The following is an 18,459-nucleotide window of genomic DNA, read 5'->3' on the forward strand; positions in this document are numbered from 1 at the left end:
TCTCCAATTCCTGACTTGCAAGAGCCACTGAGAGTCATAAGAAACCATAAATCCTCCTGGAAAATGTGGAACAAGCTAGCTCATTTTCAGGGTTTGTAAATGCTGTATCATGTACATTTGATCTGATCGAGGATCATGAACAGTGTCCTAGGAAATTAAGTTTTAAAACTTTTCTACTTATACAAATGCAAGTTATGCAAGCCAAGCCAAAATCCAAAGGTATACACATACTTTACTATACCTTTTCCATGTTAATTAAAAAAAATAAATAAATAAAAATACAAAACTTGAAAACCAACTGGAAAATAAGATGCATAGGAATGAGGAAAGCCCCTCCATATTGTACAGATCTTCATGCACTAGGCAGTCCCAAAGTCAATCATGGATTCAGTTATGTACACAAGCTTAAACATAAGTGGCAGTATTTTATTACTGTGTATGTTTTTTCTTTTTAATAATCTGAGACTGTCTTAGTTCCTCAGTCCCATGAGCATATGGGCAAGATTCAGAAGGCAAAGAACAACCATCAGGATGATGAATGAAAAACCAACAGAGACGTGTTTTAAATGCTTCAGCTGAAAGGCGTCGTTTCACTTCAGGCTTAGTTTTCCTTGATGGTTTCTCTTTTCTCCAGTCACGAATATGAACTCTCCCATTTAGAACTAAGATTTAAAAACAAACAAAAAATGCAGCTGTTAATAGACAGCCATGGGAATTGTACTGGAAAAAATGCATAGTGACATTCTGTGAATAAAATATGTATTCTACAAATGGATCACTCAGGCAAAACCAAATGTGCCATTTGTACAGAAATAGAAAGAAGTGCATAACAAATCGACATAATATAGACACAGTCTAAAGAAGACTTGATTCATTTTCCTGTGAGATGTTTTACTGTGATGCTCAATAGTTTCAGACACCTTTGTAGAGTTTTGTTTGTTGGTTTTATATATAGCAGTTAGGATCACTTAGACTAAAATCCTCTGAATTTAGATTGCAAGTCCTGACAAAGTTGTTTCAACTTCAAGAACTGAAATCCTTCCTGTGTTCAAAACTTTATTACTCCATGTTTAAAATGTGATTACCAGCAAAAAACTAGTAAGAGTCTCCTACTACTTTCACTACACAAAAATGCTCTTGCAAAGACAATGGTTCACTGACCCAAAAATACACCACACTAAAGAGATGACAAGTCTAATCCTTCATATGAATTAACAGTCAACCATCGTTGGTTAATAAAGATTTGACACTTCTAAAAAATCCATTTGCTGCACATACACATTTGCAAACCTCTGAAAACTCCTTAAATGTGTAACAGAATAAAAGGAATTTAGTCAGAGAGAAAAAAAATGTAGATGAAAAATTACAGTGAAAATGAGGAGGGAAGAATGTGCCACTTCTAAGTTGCCATGCTCTATTTTCATATTCTGCTTCAATCATACCTTCTGTATCACACATTTGAAGCTTGACATAGTAAACAGATACCATTCTGCATTCTGATAATCACTATTCAAAAGGTAATGAGTCCAATGAAAGCTTAATACCACACGTCTGGCCTTGATGAATTCATCCCTCCACATTTCCTGGCGGTACACAAACAGATCTGATCTCATATAAAGCCAATTCAGAAGTGGGTTCAGTAGAGCTTTAAAATGTCTCTCAAAAGGTGAAAAAAAAATAAAATAAATGAGCACACATAGTGCTATTTATGATCAAGCATATTTTTTTTCTAGAAAATCAGTCTTGTATTGGACAAGATGCCTGATCAAAAGAAACTGCCACAGATCAGTTAGCTCTAAGCCCCTTAGTTTTATTTTGTGTGTGTGTGCACCCATCTGTTTCCACATCTTTAGAAGAAAAACACAAGTAAAGATAACAAAAAGAGCTGTAGCCATGTTCTGTCCTCTATGGCACAATTACCTTCCAGACCACCTGCTGGCTAAAGTCCCTTGTTATGATGACATGTTACTGAAGGAAAGAATCACAAGATCTCTAATGAAGCTCCAGGGACTTTCCACATGAAGTAAATTACTGAGAAAGATTTGGCCTTAATCCTAGTCTTTCTTCAGTGGTAATGTGCAGACAGCATCCATGCCAAATTGAAATGCTCATTCCACATACCAGGTTGTAAATCTACTCGATCTATCCCTAATGACAGGGAATCAAATTCAGACAGATAATGAATGCAATGTGACCAACTCTTTCAATGGATAGTAACTCAAAAGGATTTTGCTATAGCTTCACATTTTGCAATTGCCAAGGGTACAGAAATCCTTAGGTGGATGCTAAACTTGGCTACGTTAACCAATGGCAGCAGCTAGGCTGCATACTTCAGATAATTTGCCATAGATTAGTTGATCAACATTTTACAGCTGATGTAGAATTGTTGAGACACAAGAAGTTAACACACTTCCAAATTTGAAGCAGTTTTAAATACCATTAAAACCTTGATGAACCTGTATTACTGCAAAGCTAGACCTTACTTTTGCAAAACTCCAAACTGACCAAAAAAAAAACAAACCCCAAAACCAACCAAACAAAACACACCACCACATTAGAACAGTGGAAAAAACAAAACAAAGGCACCAAACCCCCCCCCAAAAAACCCACCACTATGAACAAAACTAGTCAACCACAGAAACTTGCTACTGAGTTCTTTCTTCCATGCTACCACAGGCTATCTAAAGACATCAAGCCTTATAGAGGTAAATGAAACTAGTTTCATTTTGTGTTGGTATTTACACCTTGGGGCTTGGTAAAGCCAGACTAAATCTCAGTTAAATGCTTCAGTGAACCCGCTCTGCATTTGACAGCCACAAAATCATCAGTACTTTGTAGGAAAAATAAAAATTCTCTAAGTCAAACAATAGCATTAAATTAGCCACTTTAGTTAAAGCATTGTCTTTTCAGATATGGTCAGTGTAGAACAATTCTGTGTTGACAGATGCCTTACCAATCTCAAAAGAGTTTTACTAACAGTATCTTGGAGCAATGGGCACATAAGGAATATTCAGTTTTCCACAGAAGTATAGAAAGCAGTTGAAAAAACCACCGCCATAGTAATTTTCAGTTGAGTTTAACTGCACATAGAGAAGATAAAATAGATTAAAGAAAAAACAAACAAAACCCCAAACCCCTTCTTTACCTTCAAATACTTGATGATTGTTCTTTAGTAGTGTCTGCAGGCCTCCATATTCACTCTTTAGCCTTTTTAAAGTCTCTTTATTTAGGTGTTCTGCTACTTCTTTCAAGGAAAGGCTTTCTGCAATGAATAATGGCATAGCTATTAAAAATGTATATATATAAAAAATCCTAAGAAAATGTAACTTCTATATAAGTTAATGATTATGAGAAGAATCTATGAGTTATCTACCAGTACCGCAGCAACCTTGTACTCTCAATATTATGCATGATATATATATTTATATTGTCTGTAAAAATAGCAGCTTTCATTCTACAGGACTCAAGTCAGAATTTCCACAGTAAGACATATTTTTTTGTTTTCTTCTTTGCTTTTTTTACAGTAGCATATAATCCTCATTGCAATAAGCACTGTTCACATGCTTGTAGTTCAAGAAAAGAGAGAATAACTCAAAGGATCTCCTATGACAGTAACACATATGACAAACTACAGTAAGTAAATAATAAAAATGGATGGAGGAAAATGGAAAGATGGTAGCAGTAAGAACTAACAGAACACTTATAAAATTAACAGCAACTTCTGTTTCTTCCGAAGTCTAACCTGAAGGTTCCTAATCATGTTGTAACCAAATAGCATTTCAAAGCACTTCTTACAGAATTACAGCTAATTATTATGTGACTATCCATAAAGAAATTTAATATTCTCCCCAAATAGTCACAGAGTGTTCTGTTTTGGTAAATGGAGAGGAATTCTAGTTTTGTTTTAATTTGCTTGTTTTAACAAAAATTGATTCTGTCCTAGCATTTAAGTCTAGAGGGGAAAAAAAACCCACACCAATTTCAAAACATTCTTATATGCCCTATTTGCATCCCCGTGTGCAATAAAACATAGCAGGGGAAAAAAGCCTTTGATTGCTACTGTACTGTTCTTGGCATTTTATAAAACTTATTTCACTTACTAAATTTACAAATATGTAAATTCATTGCAAAAGATAACCTCTACCAGAAAAAGATAATGTAAAGGAAAGAAGATCTCACCTCCTTGATTCCAGGTATTTGTATTTCCACCATGCGTATTAGAACATGGTTTGGGGGGGGCTGCATTTAACAGCAAGTTTGCCACATTGAGAACCACATCATCCACAAAATCCCGAGGGAGGGAAGCACAATTTCTGATTTGTTCTACTTTTTCTCTGGGTTGAAATCCGGGCATCCAAATTGTACCAGCAGTCTCGGCCTCATTTTCAGGGAGTTCTGAGCCTGCTTCCTCACATACACCATTAGAATGATCTTTATGATTAAGACCAACTGTGACCACAGCAGAGGTCTGACGATTATTAATATATTGTGTGATCTGCTTGTCAATCAGAGCACATTCTGTAGGTGCATAGGTCCTATTCTTTCCGATAAGGCACACCTATTTTAGTAGAAACAGGTAAATCACTATTTATAGAGTTCCATACTTACTTACACACAGCCCCCCAACCTGTACGTGTCTTATGCAGGCTTCTGAACCTACCTACAGGAGATATCCATTGAAACTCAAAGCTCATTAACATCTGAGGTTTTTTTAATTTCAGTTTTCAAATATTAGCACCACAGAAGAAATCTAATAATCTAACCATAATCCATCACGCCATACAAGCACAGAACAAAAAGATTTTTCCTCATCCTCAGACTATTTACAAAATTAAAGCTGGACACCTCTTCCTACTCCAAGAACTTTTCACTGAATTTCACAGGACATGAAAAACAGCAAAATTAAGTACAAACAAGGAACACAGGCATCTGCACCCTAAAGGGTGGTATAAGAAATAACCATTAAAACTTCCATTCTTTCCTGTCTTTAAGATTGTACCTATGATGTTAAGAGCAGATTACCCAAGAAAACAATGAGTATTTTTAGTCTCTCTTCAGAGCACATCGTCCCAAGTAATGCAACTGACTACAGTCTGATCTTACAACAATAATAAACAAACAATAATAATGAACAAACATCCATATGCATCAGACAACTAGAAACCTAGACAAAAAAAAAGACAAAAGCCCTATAGTCCAAAATTACCCTTTTTGTTGACGGAATTCTAAGGCAATCTTCTTCCACATGAAATCCACATACAAATCCCACTTGGGCAACAAAATCGAGATATTCTCTGTACTGAGTTTTCTTGCTTTGTCTTCGGCTGTATTTTCCATGGAAATCAAAGAAGCAACATGGCAGCACAAAGTAGCAACATGAATAGGAAGACCTACAAGAAAGATAAACTGCTGAATAGAAAGTTATTTAAGAGAACACACACATTTAACAAATAACCCATCCAATACAAGCAATAATGGAAATTTTTATTAAGTGACAGAGCTTCATGAAATAATATTTGTATTTTCCTCTTTCAGTAGATCAATTAGCATAATCAAAAATACCGTTTCACAAACTATCTGCTATGGAAAATTACTGTGCCAACCTGGTTTGCAGGACTAAATCTCTAGAAATGAAAAATGTTGCAGCTGGTTGTGAAAAGCACAATGGTTCAAGGAAAGGCAAAACCAACAGCACATTTATTTAAAAACTCCCAAACCAACAGATTCACTTTTAAAGAATAAAAACCAGTTCAGTTTTTAGAACTTCAAAAGCAAAATGCTGTAATAGATTCTGTAAGAAAGTAAATACTACATCTGTGCTTCTCCACAAGAAGAGAAATATTTTGTAAAAATAATCAATTGTCATAAAAAACAGCAAGTCCTGGCATCAGAAGCAGTGAGTCCTGCAAGGACAGCAGGTGTGGCTGCAAAAGTGACAGTAGTCACCAAGCACACACAGGTAATTATGGGAGGTTTTGTGTGTTGGGTTTTTGTTTGGTTTTTAATTCCTTCCCTCCCACTCTGCTCCCTCTGCAGATACCTAGCTGCAATTACAGGTATCCATGGTGTTAATTCATCTGAATGGTTTCCTATGAGCCAGTCAGTATCCGGAAAGAGATGACTGTCACCTGGCATGATTGTAGATTCCTAAGCAAACAAACAATACATTAAGTGAATTTTATTACAGGTTTATTTAAGTGCATTTTATGTGTTAACAAAGCACTAAGCAATAATATAAAATCATACAAACTGACAAATACAAGGTGAATGAGAACCACAGACATCAACAATGTTTTCCTCAATCTCTACCCACAAAATATTGGTTAAAGAGTAGAAAAACAATTCTGATTAAGATATCTGGTGCCCTAAATATCTGTAAACAAACATCATAAATTAGATTATGATTTCTTTCCATTCTTCTCTCATATGTATGTCTGGACTCAATTTTTCTGAGAGCCACTTGATTTGCTGTGTGTTATAGTCCTAGGACTCATACAGCAATCAATCAGAACACAGCTTCACCGCTATTTTCTCTTCTTTCACAGACTTTTCCTAAATCAAATCCTAATATAAAGAACACCACTTTTCACACTCTATCATTCATGTATAATAAACCAAACCCAGCCTAACACTTTCCCTCTTGTCTATGTTGACACTCCACCCCTTTTCAAGTTGTGTCAAGACTACGTTACGATACAATGCAAAGTCAGGAGCAAAAACAGGAAACAACAGTTTAGAGAAAGAAGGCTTCTTTGTTGGGTTTTAGAATAGCAATTTGCCTCATGGAAATTCAATATACACAGATTGAGGAGACATCAGCACAGAAGTCTTACCACCACCGTACTGACTCATAGAATAGTTACTAGTCTCAAGAATATGATATTCTTTAAAAAAACAAAAGAAAAACAAACTCCCAAACCAACCACCAAACACAATGAGTTCTTCATATAGGTTCAATTTTATAAGTTCTAGAGTGTCTTTAATGTTTGTCTTTCTCATATACACATTTTCTTACCTAGAACTAAGTTCAGCAAAGAAAGTACTTCATGTTGATACTACAGAAGTACATGCTCTTCTCTAAAAATGTGTATGAACCTCAAAGAAACTACTGGGCAGATCAGAAAAAAAGTTTTAAATTTGAATCTCCAAAGATCTTTAGGAAAAGCCTTGAAAATGATGAACATACTCTCATTTTACATACAAAATGCATGTTTTATGAGCTCAAAAGTCACATGCAAAATAGTATCTGTATAGGAATTAAAAAAAAAAAAACAAACCCCAAAACACAACAAGACTTAATAGGGAATTTCAGAAGTCTCAGACTATCTCCATTACATTCCAATTCCCCTCTTCAGGCAGCACTGTGTTAGGTGTTTTAAGTATCAGTACGGTGTATTATCGTTCACTTTAAATACTACACCTCTGACCATTTTTAGTAGTGTATATGCATTTCTAGACAATATATGTAACAAATTTCTTTTTGGCAGGTTAGCAGATGTTAAACCAAGTGTTTGATAAGTGTTTTCTTATGGTTGATAAAACAAGTTACTCCTACATTATATTTCAGTTTTGATGACTCAGTCTAGGCATAGCATGAATTACCAGTGTCACATTCTGCATTTTGCCAGTCACCCATAATCAAATTTGTATTCACCATGTCTGACAGCAGTTTGGCATTGCTGAGTACCACCTGTTACATTCATTTATATTGTTAGTATTGGCACTGGATGTCACAGATGGCAATACTCATCCTGCAACTCGTGCTTTAAGTAAAGATCAAAACAAAATTAGCTCCAAGGGTAACAAAAGGCTGTGAGCAGGTGCTTTCTCCTTCTTGCAAAATCATTTCACCCTTCCTGTTCTTTATATAAATCCTTCCCACATAAATTATTAAATCCTTATTTTGGATATTTTGTTTCTGTCTGGCTTTTTCAAGCGTTCTCTGTGAATTCCTTTTTTTTTATTTTAAAAAAGACAAATAAAACTCATCCTTTTCTGTTTTGTATCATCATGCTGCAGAGAGGGACAATTGATGCTCAGAAGTTTCTCTTAGTCAAGAAATCTGAGAATCTGTAAACAGCCAGACCTTAAATATGAAATGAATGTACAAAATTCAAACATTTCCACAACACAGAAACACAGCCAGAAAAAGGAATATGTAACATGAGGAAAACAGAAGATGCTGTTTACTGTGATTAAAGGTGAGTTAATATAATACAACAGCAATGAAGGAACACCACAGTGATGTTGTGGATTGCTTCGTGAAACCTTTCAGTAAGACCTGGTTGCAGAGTGTAGCAAAGGAATCTGTACCCAAAATGGCAGGGTGGCACACAGAAGGCTGCACAAGACTGAAAGCTCCACCACTCATCTGTGAAAACTGCTGCTCTTTTGTTGATTTAATGTAAGTTGTTAACATGGTATGTTCAAAGGTATGTTTAATTAACTTTTAAACAAAACTACTAGGGAATAACTACAGATGGAAAATTCTTTTAATGTATTGGAAGCTGACAATTTTTGAGCGACCAGAGTAAGAAATTTTAGAGGAGTCTAGACAACAAGAAACCAGGAAAACCTCATCTCCAAAGGGCAACTGTTTTTCAGTACCACATTTTGTATCAGACCAAGAACAGCTGGAGTTAAAGTGAATGTTCATGTGCTCAGATTGCTCCTGTTCTCATAAAAATGCTGATGTGGAACTTGAAACAGAATCCCACTTCCAGACTCATTTTCCTGTTCATTTTTTGAAGGCTATTATTGCAATTACTTCCCACCAGGTCAGTACAGCAGAGGATTGGCTCCTTTGAGGTTCAACAACAATTTCATCCCCAGACCAGCACATAGCACTGGAAAGTCAGAATCACTTTCAAGAATAAACTGCTCAAAACTTTAGATACTAGTATCTTTTATGAGGTACAGTGGTGCAAACAAAGCTGCTTAATATTGACCTTCCAGTAAAATGAAAGATTGTTTCATGGTGTGCATGTCTGCACATGCAGTAGGAAAACACACTAGTCTTCTCAGCTGAAAAATAAGTAAGTAGCAAATACGCAAGGGTATGATACAGCATTGCTCTCATAATTCCCTTTATAACTTATTTTACAGTCCCACAAGTCATATGGGTGGCACCATATCAAACCCACAGATCACTTTAGACAACTATCTGTAACCCAGTATGTTTGATTACATTTCAATCAACACAACCTGAAGCAATGAACAAAAATAAAGTTATGAATCAGTAAGATTGACATACATTTGCATAATACCTCTAAATGAGTTTCTGGTCCATACATGTCCCATATTTTCCTTCTCCTCACATCAATTCCTCTACCTGAATGCTGAAATATTTGAACAACAAAAAGTTATCATTTTTAAGTACTACTTTTAACAGAAACCAACAGACAGGCTCACTGAATGTACATATTAACACTAATCACTTCATTCATACTAAAATTTAGACACAAAATGAAACACAGCTTCACCACTTCAGGCAGAAGCTGAATACTTTTAATCCCTTCTTTCCCTTCTAAATATGAAGGGAAAGATTAGGAAAAAATAATAATATATCTGGTTTGAAATTTTACATGGGTTCACCTATTGGGACTACTCTTGAAGATCCAGATCTCTACAAAAGTAAAAGCAGAGTTTTGGGTTTTGTTTGGTTGGTTTTTTAAAATATCAAAACCTTTCACAAGGTAAGTATTACTGTAGCACCCACAGGGCTCAGAGAAGAGTGCTATCCTAAGCAGTCCTTGCTGGAGAACCATATTTCAGCTACTGAGGTCAATGAGGCTGCTGGAGTCTAAACACACTTTTCCCTGTGTGAACTGATGGGAAGAAGAAATAGGACTGGAAACTAAAACAAGAAATAAAGAATGCATAAGTAATAGTATTTGAACTTCAAGAACCCTGTGCAGAACTAATCAAAATCAATTACTAAAAAAGTCTCATAAAACTCACATATACAATTTTTTGACAGTCAACAATGTCAGTACTACAGCAGTGATGACCTAATGATGTATGAAAATAAATGTCTACAGAGAAAATAGCACCTTGCATTAGATCAATTTTTCTGGCCACATAAGGATAGAGAGCTCATGTTAGGAGAACCTGGACTTTTTCCCACTACTAATCTCCTCTACAAATTTTTACCATGTTCTCCAAAAAGCAGAAAATACAATTTGCTGAAACAGACAGACCCAACTTCATTTGGTTTTGTTCAATCTCACCAACCTTTTTTGTTGTTGTTTCAGAAACTATGCCTCAAGAAACTGAATTTTGCTGTTGCCACATTTTCATTCACAAAAGCACAGTATGTTGTTAGGCATTTTCACAATTAACAATGTCCAGGATTGTTTTTAAAGATACAGAAAAAACATTTTCAGGACATGACAAGTAGAATTCAGCTTTAAGTTTATGAAAAACATCTCATTTAAAGACTCTTTTGAAAGAGAATCTCATTTAAGATTCCCCATTCCTTTTTGCTTTGTCTACAGCATAACTAAATTATGCCATTACTTTCTCTCTTCCCTTTTAGTTTCTTAGCTCAGAAAGATAGCCATGAATTGAAATGAACTGCACTAACAAAAATAAATTAATAAGATAAACCTTTCTAAAGCTCTGCTAGGATTTTTCCCTGGTAACTAGAGTGACAAAATTCTATTTTAGCAACATGAATTAACTGAATTTTGGCTATTTGCATACCAAATTAAAAGAAAGCGTAACAAGAATATTAGCCATCTCTATTTTTTAATTATTATTTTAAAAAGCACTCTATTTACCCCTTCATTGTTTAGAATATGAACCAGTAGACCATTTCCACATCCAAGATCTACAAATGTCTGTTTCTTGGTCAACCCTTTTTCCTTTCTCTCTTCTTCCCAAAGAATCTAAGACAAGAAAAGAAAACATTTTAGACTTCTGCTCTCAAGTTTACCTGGCAGCAAATGTTATTGGAAATTAAAGGAGAAAGCTAGGAGAGAATGCAGATGTGACAGAAGACATCCCCTGTACTCACAGAGAAAACTTCAGAGGAGAAAAAAAAAAAACTCAAACAAACAAACAAAAACAAACAAACAAAACCCACTAAAACTGTTTAAGCAAATCCTCCATTCCCTTCTGTGTCACTGGAAGTTAAAATTAATCAAGGCTATACAACCCTGGGCTAGAGTGAGCATAAATTTAAAATAGCTGCTAAAATAAAGAGTGCAAGAGACGACCAGAGGAAGCAAGGTAAGTAGCAAGTAAATGTCAACAGTGTCTCTGCAAGTGACCCCACTGAAGCATTTATATCCACTGTATTAAAGAAAGAATTTGTGGTAGAGCCAAAAATAAAAACCAAAATGTTCTTTGTAATCAGTTGGCCATATATTTGTACATGTAACATCATTTTCTACTGAAAAAAGTGTAACTTCCCTAGCAACAGTCAGCTGCCCCAAATTCTACATCAGCTAACAGGACTCCAAAGCTTTTAGCCCAATTCTAGTCCCTGCTTTGTACATAAGTAGTTATTTTTACACAGTTATGTAATTCATAATTAGTTAATAATTGGATGTTTGTCCACAGGGCATGGATTAGTCTCTTTCTATAACTGTCAAAATCTTTTTCCTTCAAAGAGAAGCTACAGAGCACACATTCATCAACTCTGCACACTTATTTTTTACTATGACTAAAAAAATAACCAAGAGTATCTAATGACAAAAATTAGTATTTGTAACAAATCAGTTTTGCTAGAGGGAAAGAAGCAGCAAATAACTCATGAGATTATCAGGCTGTGTTTAAATTTTTTAATGTACCAATCATTGCACTTTTGTATTCTAGGCTGTATCCCAGAAATCCCTAATCATCTCCTACACAGATCACACCTATCTCCCATCCCCTGCTGAGTTTCTCACGATGCAAACTGAATAGCTGCTCCTTTGGGCATGTGCCTAGACAGCAGGCAACCTTAATGCGACTGCTGAGTAAAATGAGGTCAGATGCAGATGCCATAAATCTATAAAAAATTTAACACTGGACCTTACTTTCTCTTAACCACCCATTTAATGTACTTCTAAACAATTAGTTACCATATACCATCATATAGATACCTGAAAATTTTCCAAGGAGGTTAGGTTATTAATACTATACTTTAAGCTTACATTTATATAAGTCAGTTATTGGGTTACTTTAATTTTTTGAAAGATACTGCTGCATCAGCTAAAACACATTATCACTGTAAACTAACACTCGTGCATACAGATTTGCAAAACATTTTCAAGAGCGTCATTACAGAATTTTCTTGTGGCTACAACTAATTTTCAACATCAAATATTATCATGGTGGTAAAAATGGTAAAAGATAAGTCTATTATATAGCTCTTTCCACAAACCAGTATCATAGATTAGAATAGTTCAGTTGGAATGAACATCTAGTGCAACTGTCTGACCACTTCATTATGACCATTTCTCTGATGTAAAAAGTTCTGTTGCACCAATGTGGCAACCAAGTAGCTAGGCTTCCTCAGACAAATTTAAAAATCTCCATGGGAAAAGAACCTGAGGTTTTAAGTTTAAATAGCCAATTATCAAAATAAATTAGTCCTCAACAAGTTCTGTAAACAAGATAACTTATTACAAATAAAATTTACAGAAGATGCAAGAAGCACCTACACTACACTTCAAGGTAGACATACTCTTACTGCACTCTGGGTAGCAGTCAAAAAATATTTATTTGCCTACATAGTAACAAATTTTGATGCTGTTTAAAAATCAGAAGTTTCCAGTGACTGTAAGTGGCAGAATTTTCATAGATTCTTAAACAGGTAAGGGTCTCAGAAAATTGCTCCAAGCATTTATCAGCATTCCTAGCATCTACAGTTGGCCTTAGTGCATTTGAGGATGGGATTTGAGCTGAATTTTTATCAGGGAAAGACAAAACAGTGAAAAACCTTCAGCATAAAATTAACAAGTCATAGAAATATGTATAAAACAATAGCTTCTAATCTCCAAATCAGTTCATCTAATCACTATTTTTCTGCCACATCAGTGCTTTTTGCTTTATCACTTAAAAAAAAATAAAATCTGGTCTGTGTAAGTTATAAACCTCCTTAAGGCCAGAGAGAAGACTGCAAATATTTATCGTATCTTCACAAAGAAGTTTTAGTAATCCTCTAAACTAAATTTTATTGTTATTGTGTTGATTTTTGTGGTATAGGGCAGTATAAAATACAAGTCAACTGATCTTCCCTTTGGTTTGTCATGTTAACTTTTTTTCCCTAATTCTGTTATGAAATGCCTACCTTCTGTAATCACTTATTATATGTAAATCCCCGAAATGCTGTTGAGAGTACTGCCAAAGATCAGAATACAAACACAACTCCAACAGAGTTATAGACGTGAATTCCACTTTCAGTTTAAGTTACACTTGAAAATATTGTAATAAGAACTTTGTGTGTCTGCTTCAGTGAGAACAAAAACAACAACAAAAAAACCCCCAAACCATCCAAAAAAAACCCCCAAAACAACCAACCCACAAAACCCAGCCTAAAACCCCAAAAATTCACACCGTTTCTCCTACCCCCTTCCTTTTGTCTTGTACGCCTGCAGTAACTTCTGGTCATTCTATTTTAAAGAATGCAACAACTATAAAATAAAAATACTGATTTTCTTTAGAGAGGTTCTATTATTAGGAAATAGAATCTTACAGAATATTATTAGGCAAAGCAATACCTTACCAGCAAGTAAGTGGCAATAGCAACATCTTCATAGACAAATTTATCAGGATCTGTTACTTCAGGCCACACCTCCAGAAAAAACAGAGAAAAAAATATTTTCTACATCATCTGAAATTACTTCAAAAAGTGCCCAGTTAGAGCGATCTGGATACTCACCCACTTCAATAGTTTTCTGCACTTCAGGAATTTCACATTTTAACCTCTTTAAAAATATACACAAAGAATGTAATAAATAAAGAGTTTGATTTTGTGAATCACACAAAAGAATAACGGTGTAAAGAATGTCTGCTGTCATCCAATCAATAAAGCTTCCAAGAACATTATGGCTCCATATGTGCAGCTCACAACTAAAGTGCTGCATCTGTTGTGTAATATACACGCATCGTTTTGCTTAACAATCTGTGAAGAAAAATACTTATACTATTCCTGTTATGTGTAATATTGGTAAAGTAAGCATTTGTAAATTTATTTTCACAACATAACAGGGATAGAATTATCCTGGCACAACAGAACACAAAGAATCAAAACTTGAAGTAGGAAGACAGAAAGTGAAAGTATTATCCCTATGCTGTAAATGAGGAATTGAAACAAAAATCAAAATGCTCAACACTACACTAAGTCTACTGCAGAGCTAAAGACTGAACCGTTACCTTACTCACAAGTCCAATTTTCTTCTAATATATATATATATTTCTATTAGTACACAAAGTTTAACATTTAAACCTTTCAACATTTTGATGTTGAAATGATCCTGAATGTTCAACATTTGGGATCCCCAGGATAAAACAATACTACAACATTACTCCTCTGACTCAGAAAGATGCATTAATATAGCATCTACATTTAAAAAGAGTAATAGGAAACTTAACCTGCTCACTAAGCAGTGCTGTTTCCAGACTCTTTCAGGTTTTGGAGAAGGTGGTACTTGTACTTTATTTATGCCTTCTAGTGAGGATGACTTAGTATTTACATCCACTGACCTACTGCTTACTTCTTACTTGAAGGGAAACATTCTGGAAAGTATTTAACTCCTCCGGATATTCAGTGTGAATTTGGCTCTGAATCTTGCTTTTCTAGTTCAGTTCTTCCAAATACTAAATTGTTTGTTTCCCCCATACACAGAAAAAAAACCCCAAAACACAAAAACATAAAATCCACATTTCAACTAAATTGATTCTTTTATTAAAAAGAGAATTCAGTGAAAGAAGCAGTTTCACTAAACAAACAACAACAAAAACAATTCTAGGAAAGCACTTATTACTGCATTTATTGCCAAACTTACCTTTACCATCTCTTTGTATTTTTCTTTAAGGTCTTGATAAACTTTGCTGTATTTTGCTACAGAAATGAGTGAGAGAGTACTTTTAAACTCACTGGGCTTTTGCTCCACAGACCATTTAGCCAGTTTGTACAAAAGTTCATTTCCAAGCCATGCTAGTTTGGGGTATGTAATTCCATCTGAAAACCAGTCTTCCGGAAATGGAGCTACAACAGACACAGACCTTTAAAAATAAAATAAGAACTTTGTATAAATACAGTGTATTTCATAATCTCAGCTACCTCAAAAAAGAGAGGAGAATGATTAAGTGGAAAAAATCAGCAGATCAGAGGTGTAAAAGTAGACTGCAGGAAAAGGAAACATGTTATACTCAAAAACAAAAGGGAAATAAAACAGTGAAGTTACTGAATAATGGAACAGTCTTCCCTGAATGCTGTTAGACAGCTGTCACTTAGCTGCCAATTCAAACACTGTACACGAGAGTCCATGCTGCATTTAACAGAATGACTGAGGACTTGCATATGATGAACAGCCTGATTTAGCACGATACCCAAACACTAACTAGTAAAAGTGAATTCACAAAATTCATTAAAACAACAGGAAAATTTAGAAGGGAAGTATATGAGTTAGCACATTTCATTATTTCATCATCTCTAACTTTATTAGAGTTGGGCCCTCAGATGCTCAGGACCAAGCTGCAATGGTTTACGTTTCAGTGACTGAAGCTCAGTAGGTTCACAGCAATTCCAGTTTAACCCTGAACCTCATTAACGCCCACAGAACCTGACGTCTCTCACAGCCACAGCCAGTTCCTCATGATCAGAATATGCAGACTTTTTCTAGATCACACACACCTACAGTCAATGCATACATTCAAATTTGAAACAGATTTGGTTTGTGTCATTTTGAGTATCATAGATGTTTCTTCTAACTGAAGACTATGCACTAAGATCACACCACTGCTCTCATTTACTAATCAAGCAGGAAATTACACAAACCAAATTGCCTAGATACCAACAGCAAAACATGGTGAGATCCTTACAATAATTCAGGGTTTGATTCCTCTCTCACTTCCAGCACTTACCATTCCCCATCTGTTACGTGTGTAAGTTGAATTTGATAAATATTGCACTTTTTAATCTGGTATTTTCCTTCACTGTTTTCCTCCAAAGGCAGAAAGGTCACAGTTCCATTGGAAACATCTGAAAAGATATGTAAACAGTGGCATATTATTACACCGTGCAAACCATCCTGCTTAGCACCAAAATAAATTTTTGTCTCCCTACTACGTTAAGTGCAAACTAGTGAAGCAAGATCTAGGACAACACAGGAAAAACCACAATGCTAAGAACAGATTAATTTCTCAGTGTGTGACATGTGAAACTACTGAAATGTTTGAATTCTCAAAATTTCATATTCTGCTGCATGATGTTTCCAAAATATCTAATGCTGATCAGTAAGACTATTCATTTTCTTTAACTATTTTAACAAACTAAAAGCTAGACAAGGAGATTTTTCTAGCACGAAACTACTGCTTTCCCCTACCACACAGTAAATCCAGAGTCCAGGGAAGCACATTCAAAATTAACAGAGACTTACATATCACCCCAGTAATAGATAAACAAAAAATAATCAATAATAATATTAGCATCTATCAACTTTGTCATGTTCAAACACAAGATCTATTGTGTGATTACCATTACAGCTATGCTTTCCTTACAGGGTCATGCAGCTTTCCCAATTAGAGTTCCTGAACCAAGCACTGTTAAAAAATGCATCATCCAGCCCCGAATTAGTATCTTCTAACTCTGAAGGGAGACTACTTGATACGACCTGCTTTTAGGTGAAGGTGCATATATTATGTTAATATATTAAGTTAGGTTCAGCAATTATGCTACTGATCTTAACGGTATCTATCACCTGTGGAGTAAAACGTTTATGTTCAGTGACATATTACAAACACTAGAGATTCTGGAAGAGTTGAGACTGGCTGACAAACAGCTGGTAACACACTTGAGTGCCTCTACCATATTTCAAGAATATATTCTGCAACTTTTGTCACATCTCATTCTCCAATACCCATCACATACGTATCATAATTAACTCCTTCACAAGTTAAAACAGAGAGAGGCAGAGTATGTCCTTCTGAAATAACTTACAAATAAGAAGAAAGGTGACTGCAGCAAAATATGACATGGCACAATAAAGCCTAGTACTCACATGCTACTGACTTTTAAATCTGAGTATCTTAATTTATTCCCTATATCCTTCCTATGAAGTTATCCTAAAAGCATTTACTATTTCCTTATGACATATGATCTGTATGAATTATTACTTTTTAAACCAGTTGCGAAAATCTTTTTAGTTACTGTTTATCCAGGGTGATTTCTTCAGAAGAACTTATTAAGTTCTCATTCTTGAAAATGTTTTTTTCAATTACCATCAAAATAAACATTCTGCCAACTGCAAATCTTCAAACTAAGAATGCTATATTGGCTAAGTAATCAAATTTCAATGGACTCCAACCTTTTTCAAGTGAGACAGGAAAGAATAATCAGCAATAGAGCAAACATCAAGTCTCACTATCTTGGCCCATCCTGAGCAGATCCATTCTCTAACACTTTTTTTAATTTTAAATATATTAATTAAAAAAAAAAAAAATCTTCTCCTAGGCTTCCTCTTACAGATAAGTTCCCTCAATGTAGCTCAGGAACACCTTTCTCTTAACATCAGAAGAAAAGGATAAATCAAGATTGCAACTTTTTTTTAAGGCATCACACTTTTTTGAAGGGTATCAGAGTAGGAATCATAGCCCTCAAAAGCATCTTACATCAGCTTACCCCCATAAATACCTATAGATCTTTTTGAATAGTAAATGTAATTGTTTCTGGAATTCTGATTCTTTTCAAAACATTACTAATAGAATCTAATCCACATCAACACTTTCTCCAAAATTTATCTTAAAAAAAGTGTCAACCTCTACTCTGTATAAGTTTCCTTATATTGTCAGCATTTACTGCAGCATACTACCATCAAAAAAAAAAAAAGCCACGCACAAAAAACAAATGAAAAAAACCCTCAACACCACACGTCGAGCTTCATTTTTAAGCACTACTAAACAATAAGAAAGTCAACACAAACAGTTCAACTTGGCCAGGCAGCTGCCACAGCTGTCTACTTTTTTTTAATTAACTCTGCATTTTTAAAGGCCACCGTCACTCCTGACAAGCCCGTAATTAGGTTCGCACTGGAAGCGTTGTTCCTGTGTGGGCTGCTTACTCACAACAGGAGCTTGCACGATGGCAGTCCTCTTTGCTGCTTCCTCTTAAGGAAGACAAAAAGATGAGCCATTTTCTGTACCTCTTCCTCAGGAGGAAGATGCCTGGCTTCCCTAAGGGCTCTCCGCATCTCAGCAGCGCCTCACACGAACCGCATGAGCTCCTGCCTGCCCTGCTAGGCTCTCCTA

The 18,459-nt window shown here is 35.3% G+C and overlaps 1 protein-coding gene across 1 annotated transcript; it reads right to left on the bottom strand.

Moving 5' to 3' along the window:
• Nucleotides 1-212: 212 nt before the first annotated feature.
• TRMT44 (tRNA methyltransferase 44 homolog) lies at nucleotides 213-16,195 on the bottom strand (the record flags this gene model as incomplete). The annotated part of the gene is made up of 10 exons (XM_010176797.1): nucleotides 213-662; nucleotides 3,146-3,262; nucleotides 4,180-4,558; nucleotides 5,207-5,390; nucleotides 6,041-6,147; nucleotides 9,267-9,338; nucleotides 10,782-10,889; nucleotides 13,715-13,783; nucleotides 14,997-15,216; nucleotides 16,078-16,195. Coding segments are annotated over 10 exons (1,607 nt in total), but the record flags the coding sequence as incomplete, so codon positions are not given.
• Nucleotides 16,196-18,459: the final 2,264 nt, after the last annotated feature.

This window comes from Antrostomus carolinensis, unplaced genomic scaffold (assembly GCF_000700745.2).
Source record: "Antrostomus carolinensis isolate BGI_N321 unplaced genomic scaffold, ASM70074v2 scaffold10421, whole genome shotgun sequence".
NCBI lineage: Eukaryota > Metazoa > Chordata > Aves > Caprimulgiformes > Caprimulgidae > Antrostomus > Antrostomus carolinensis.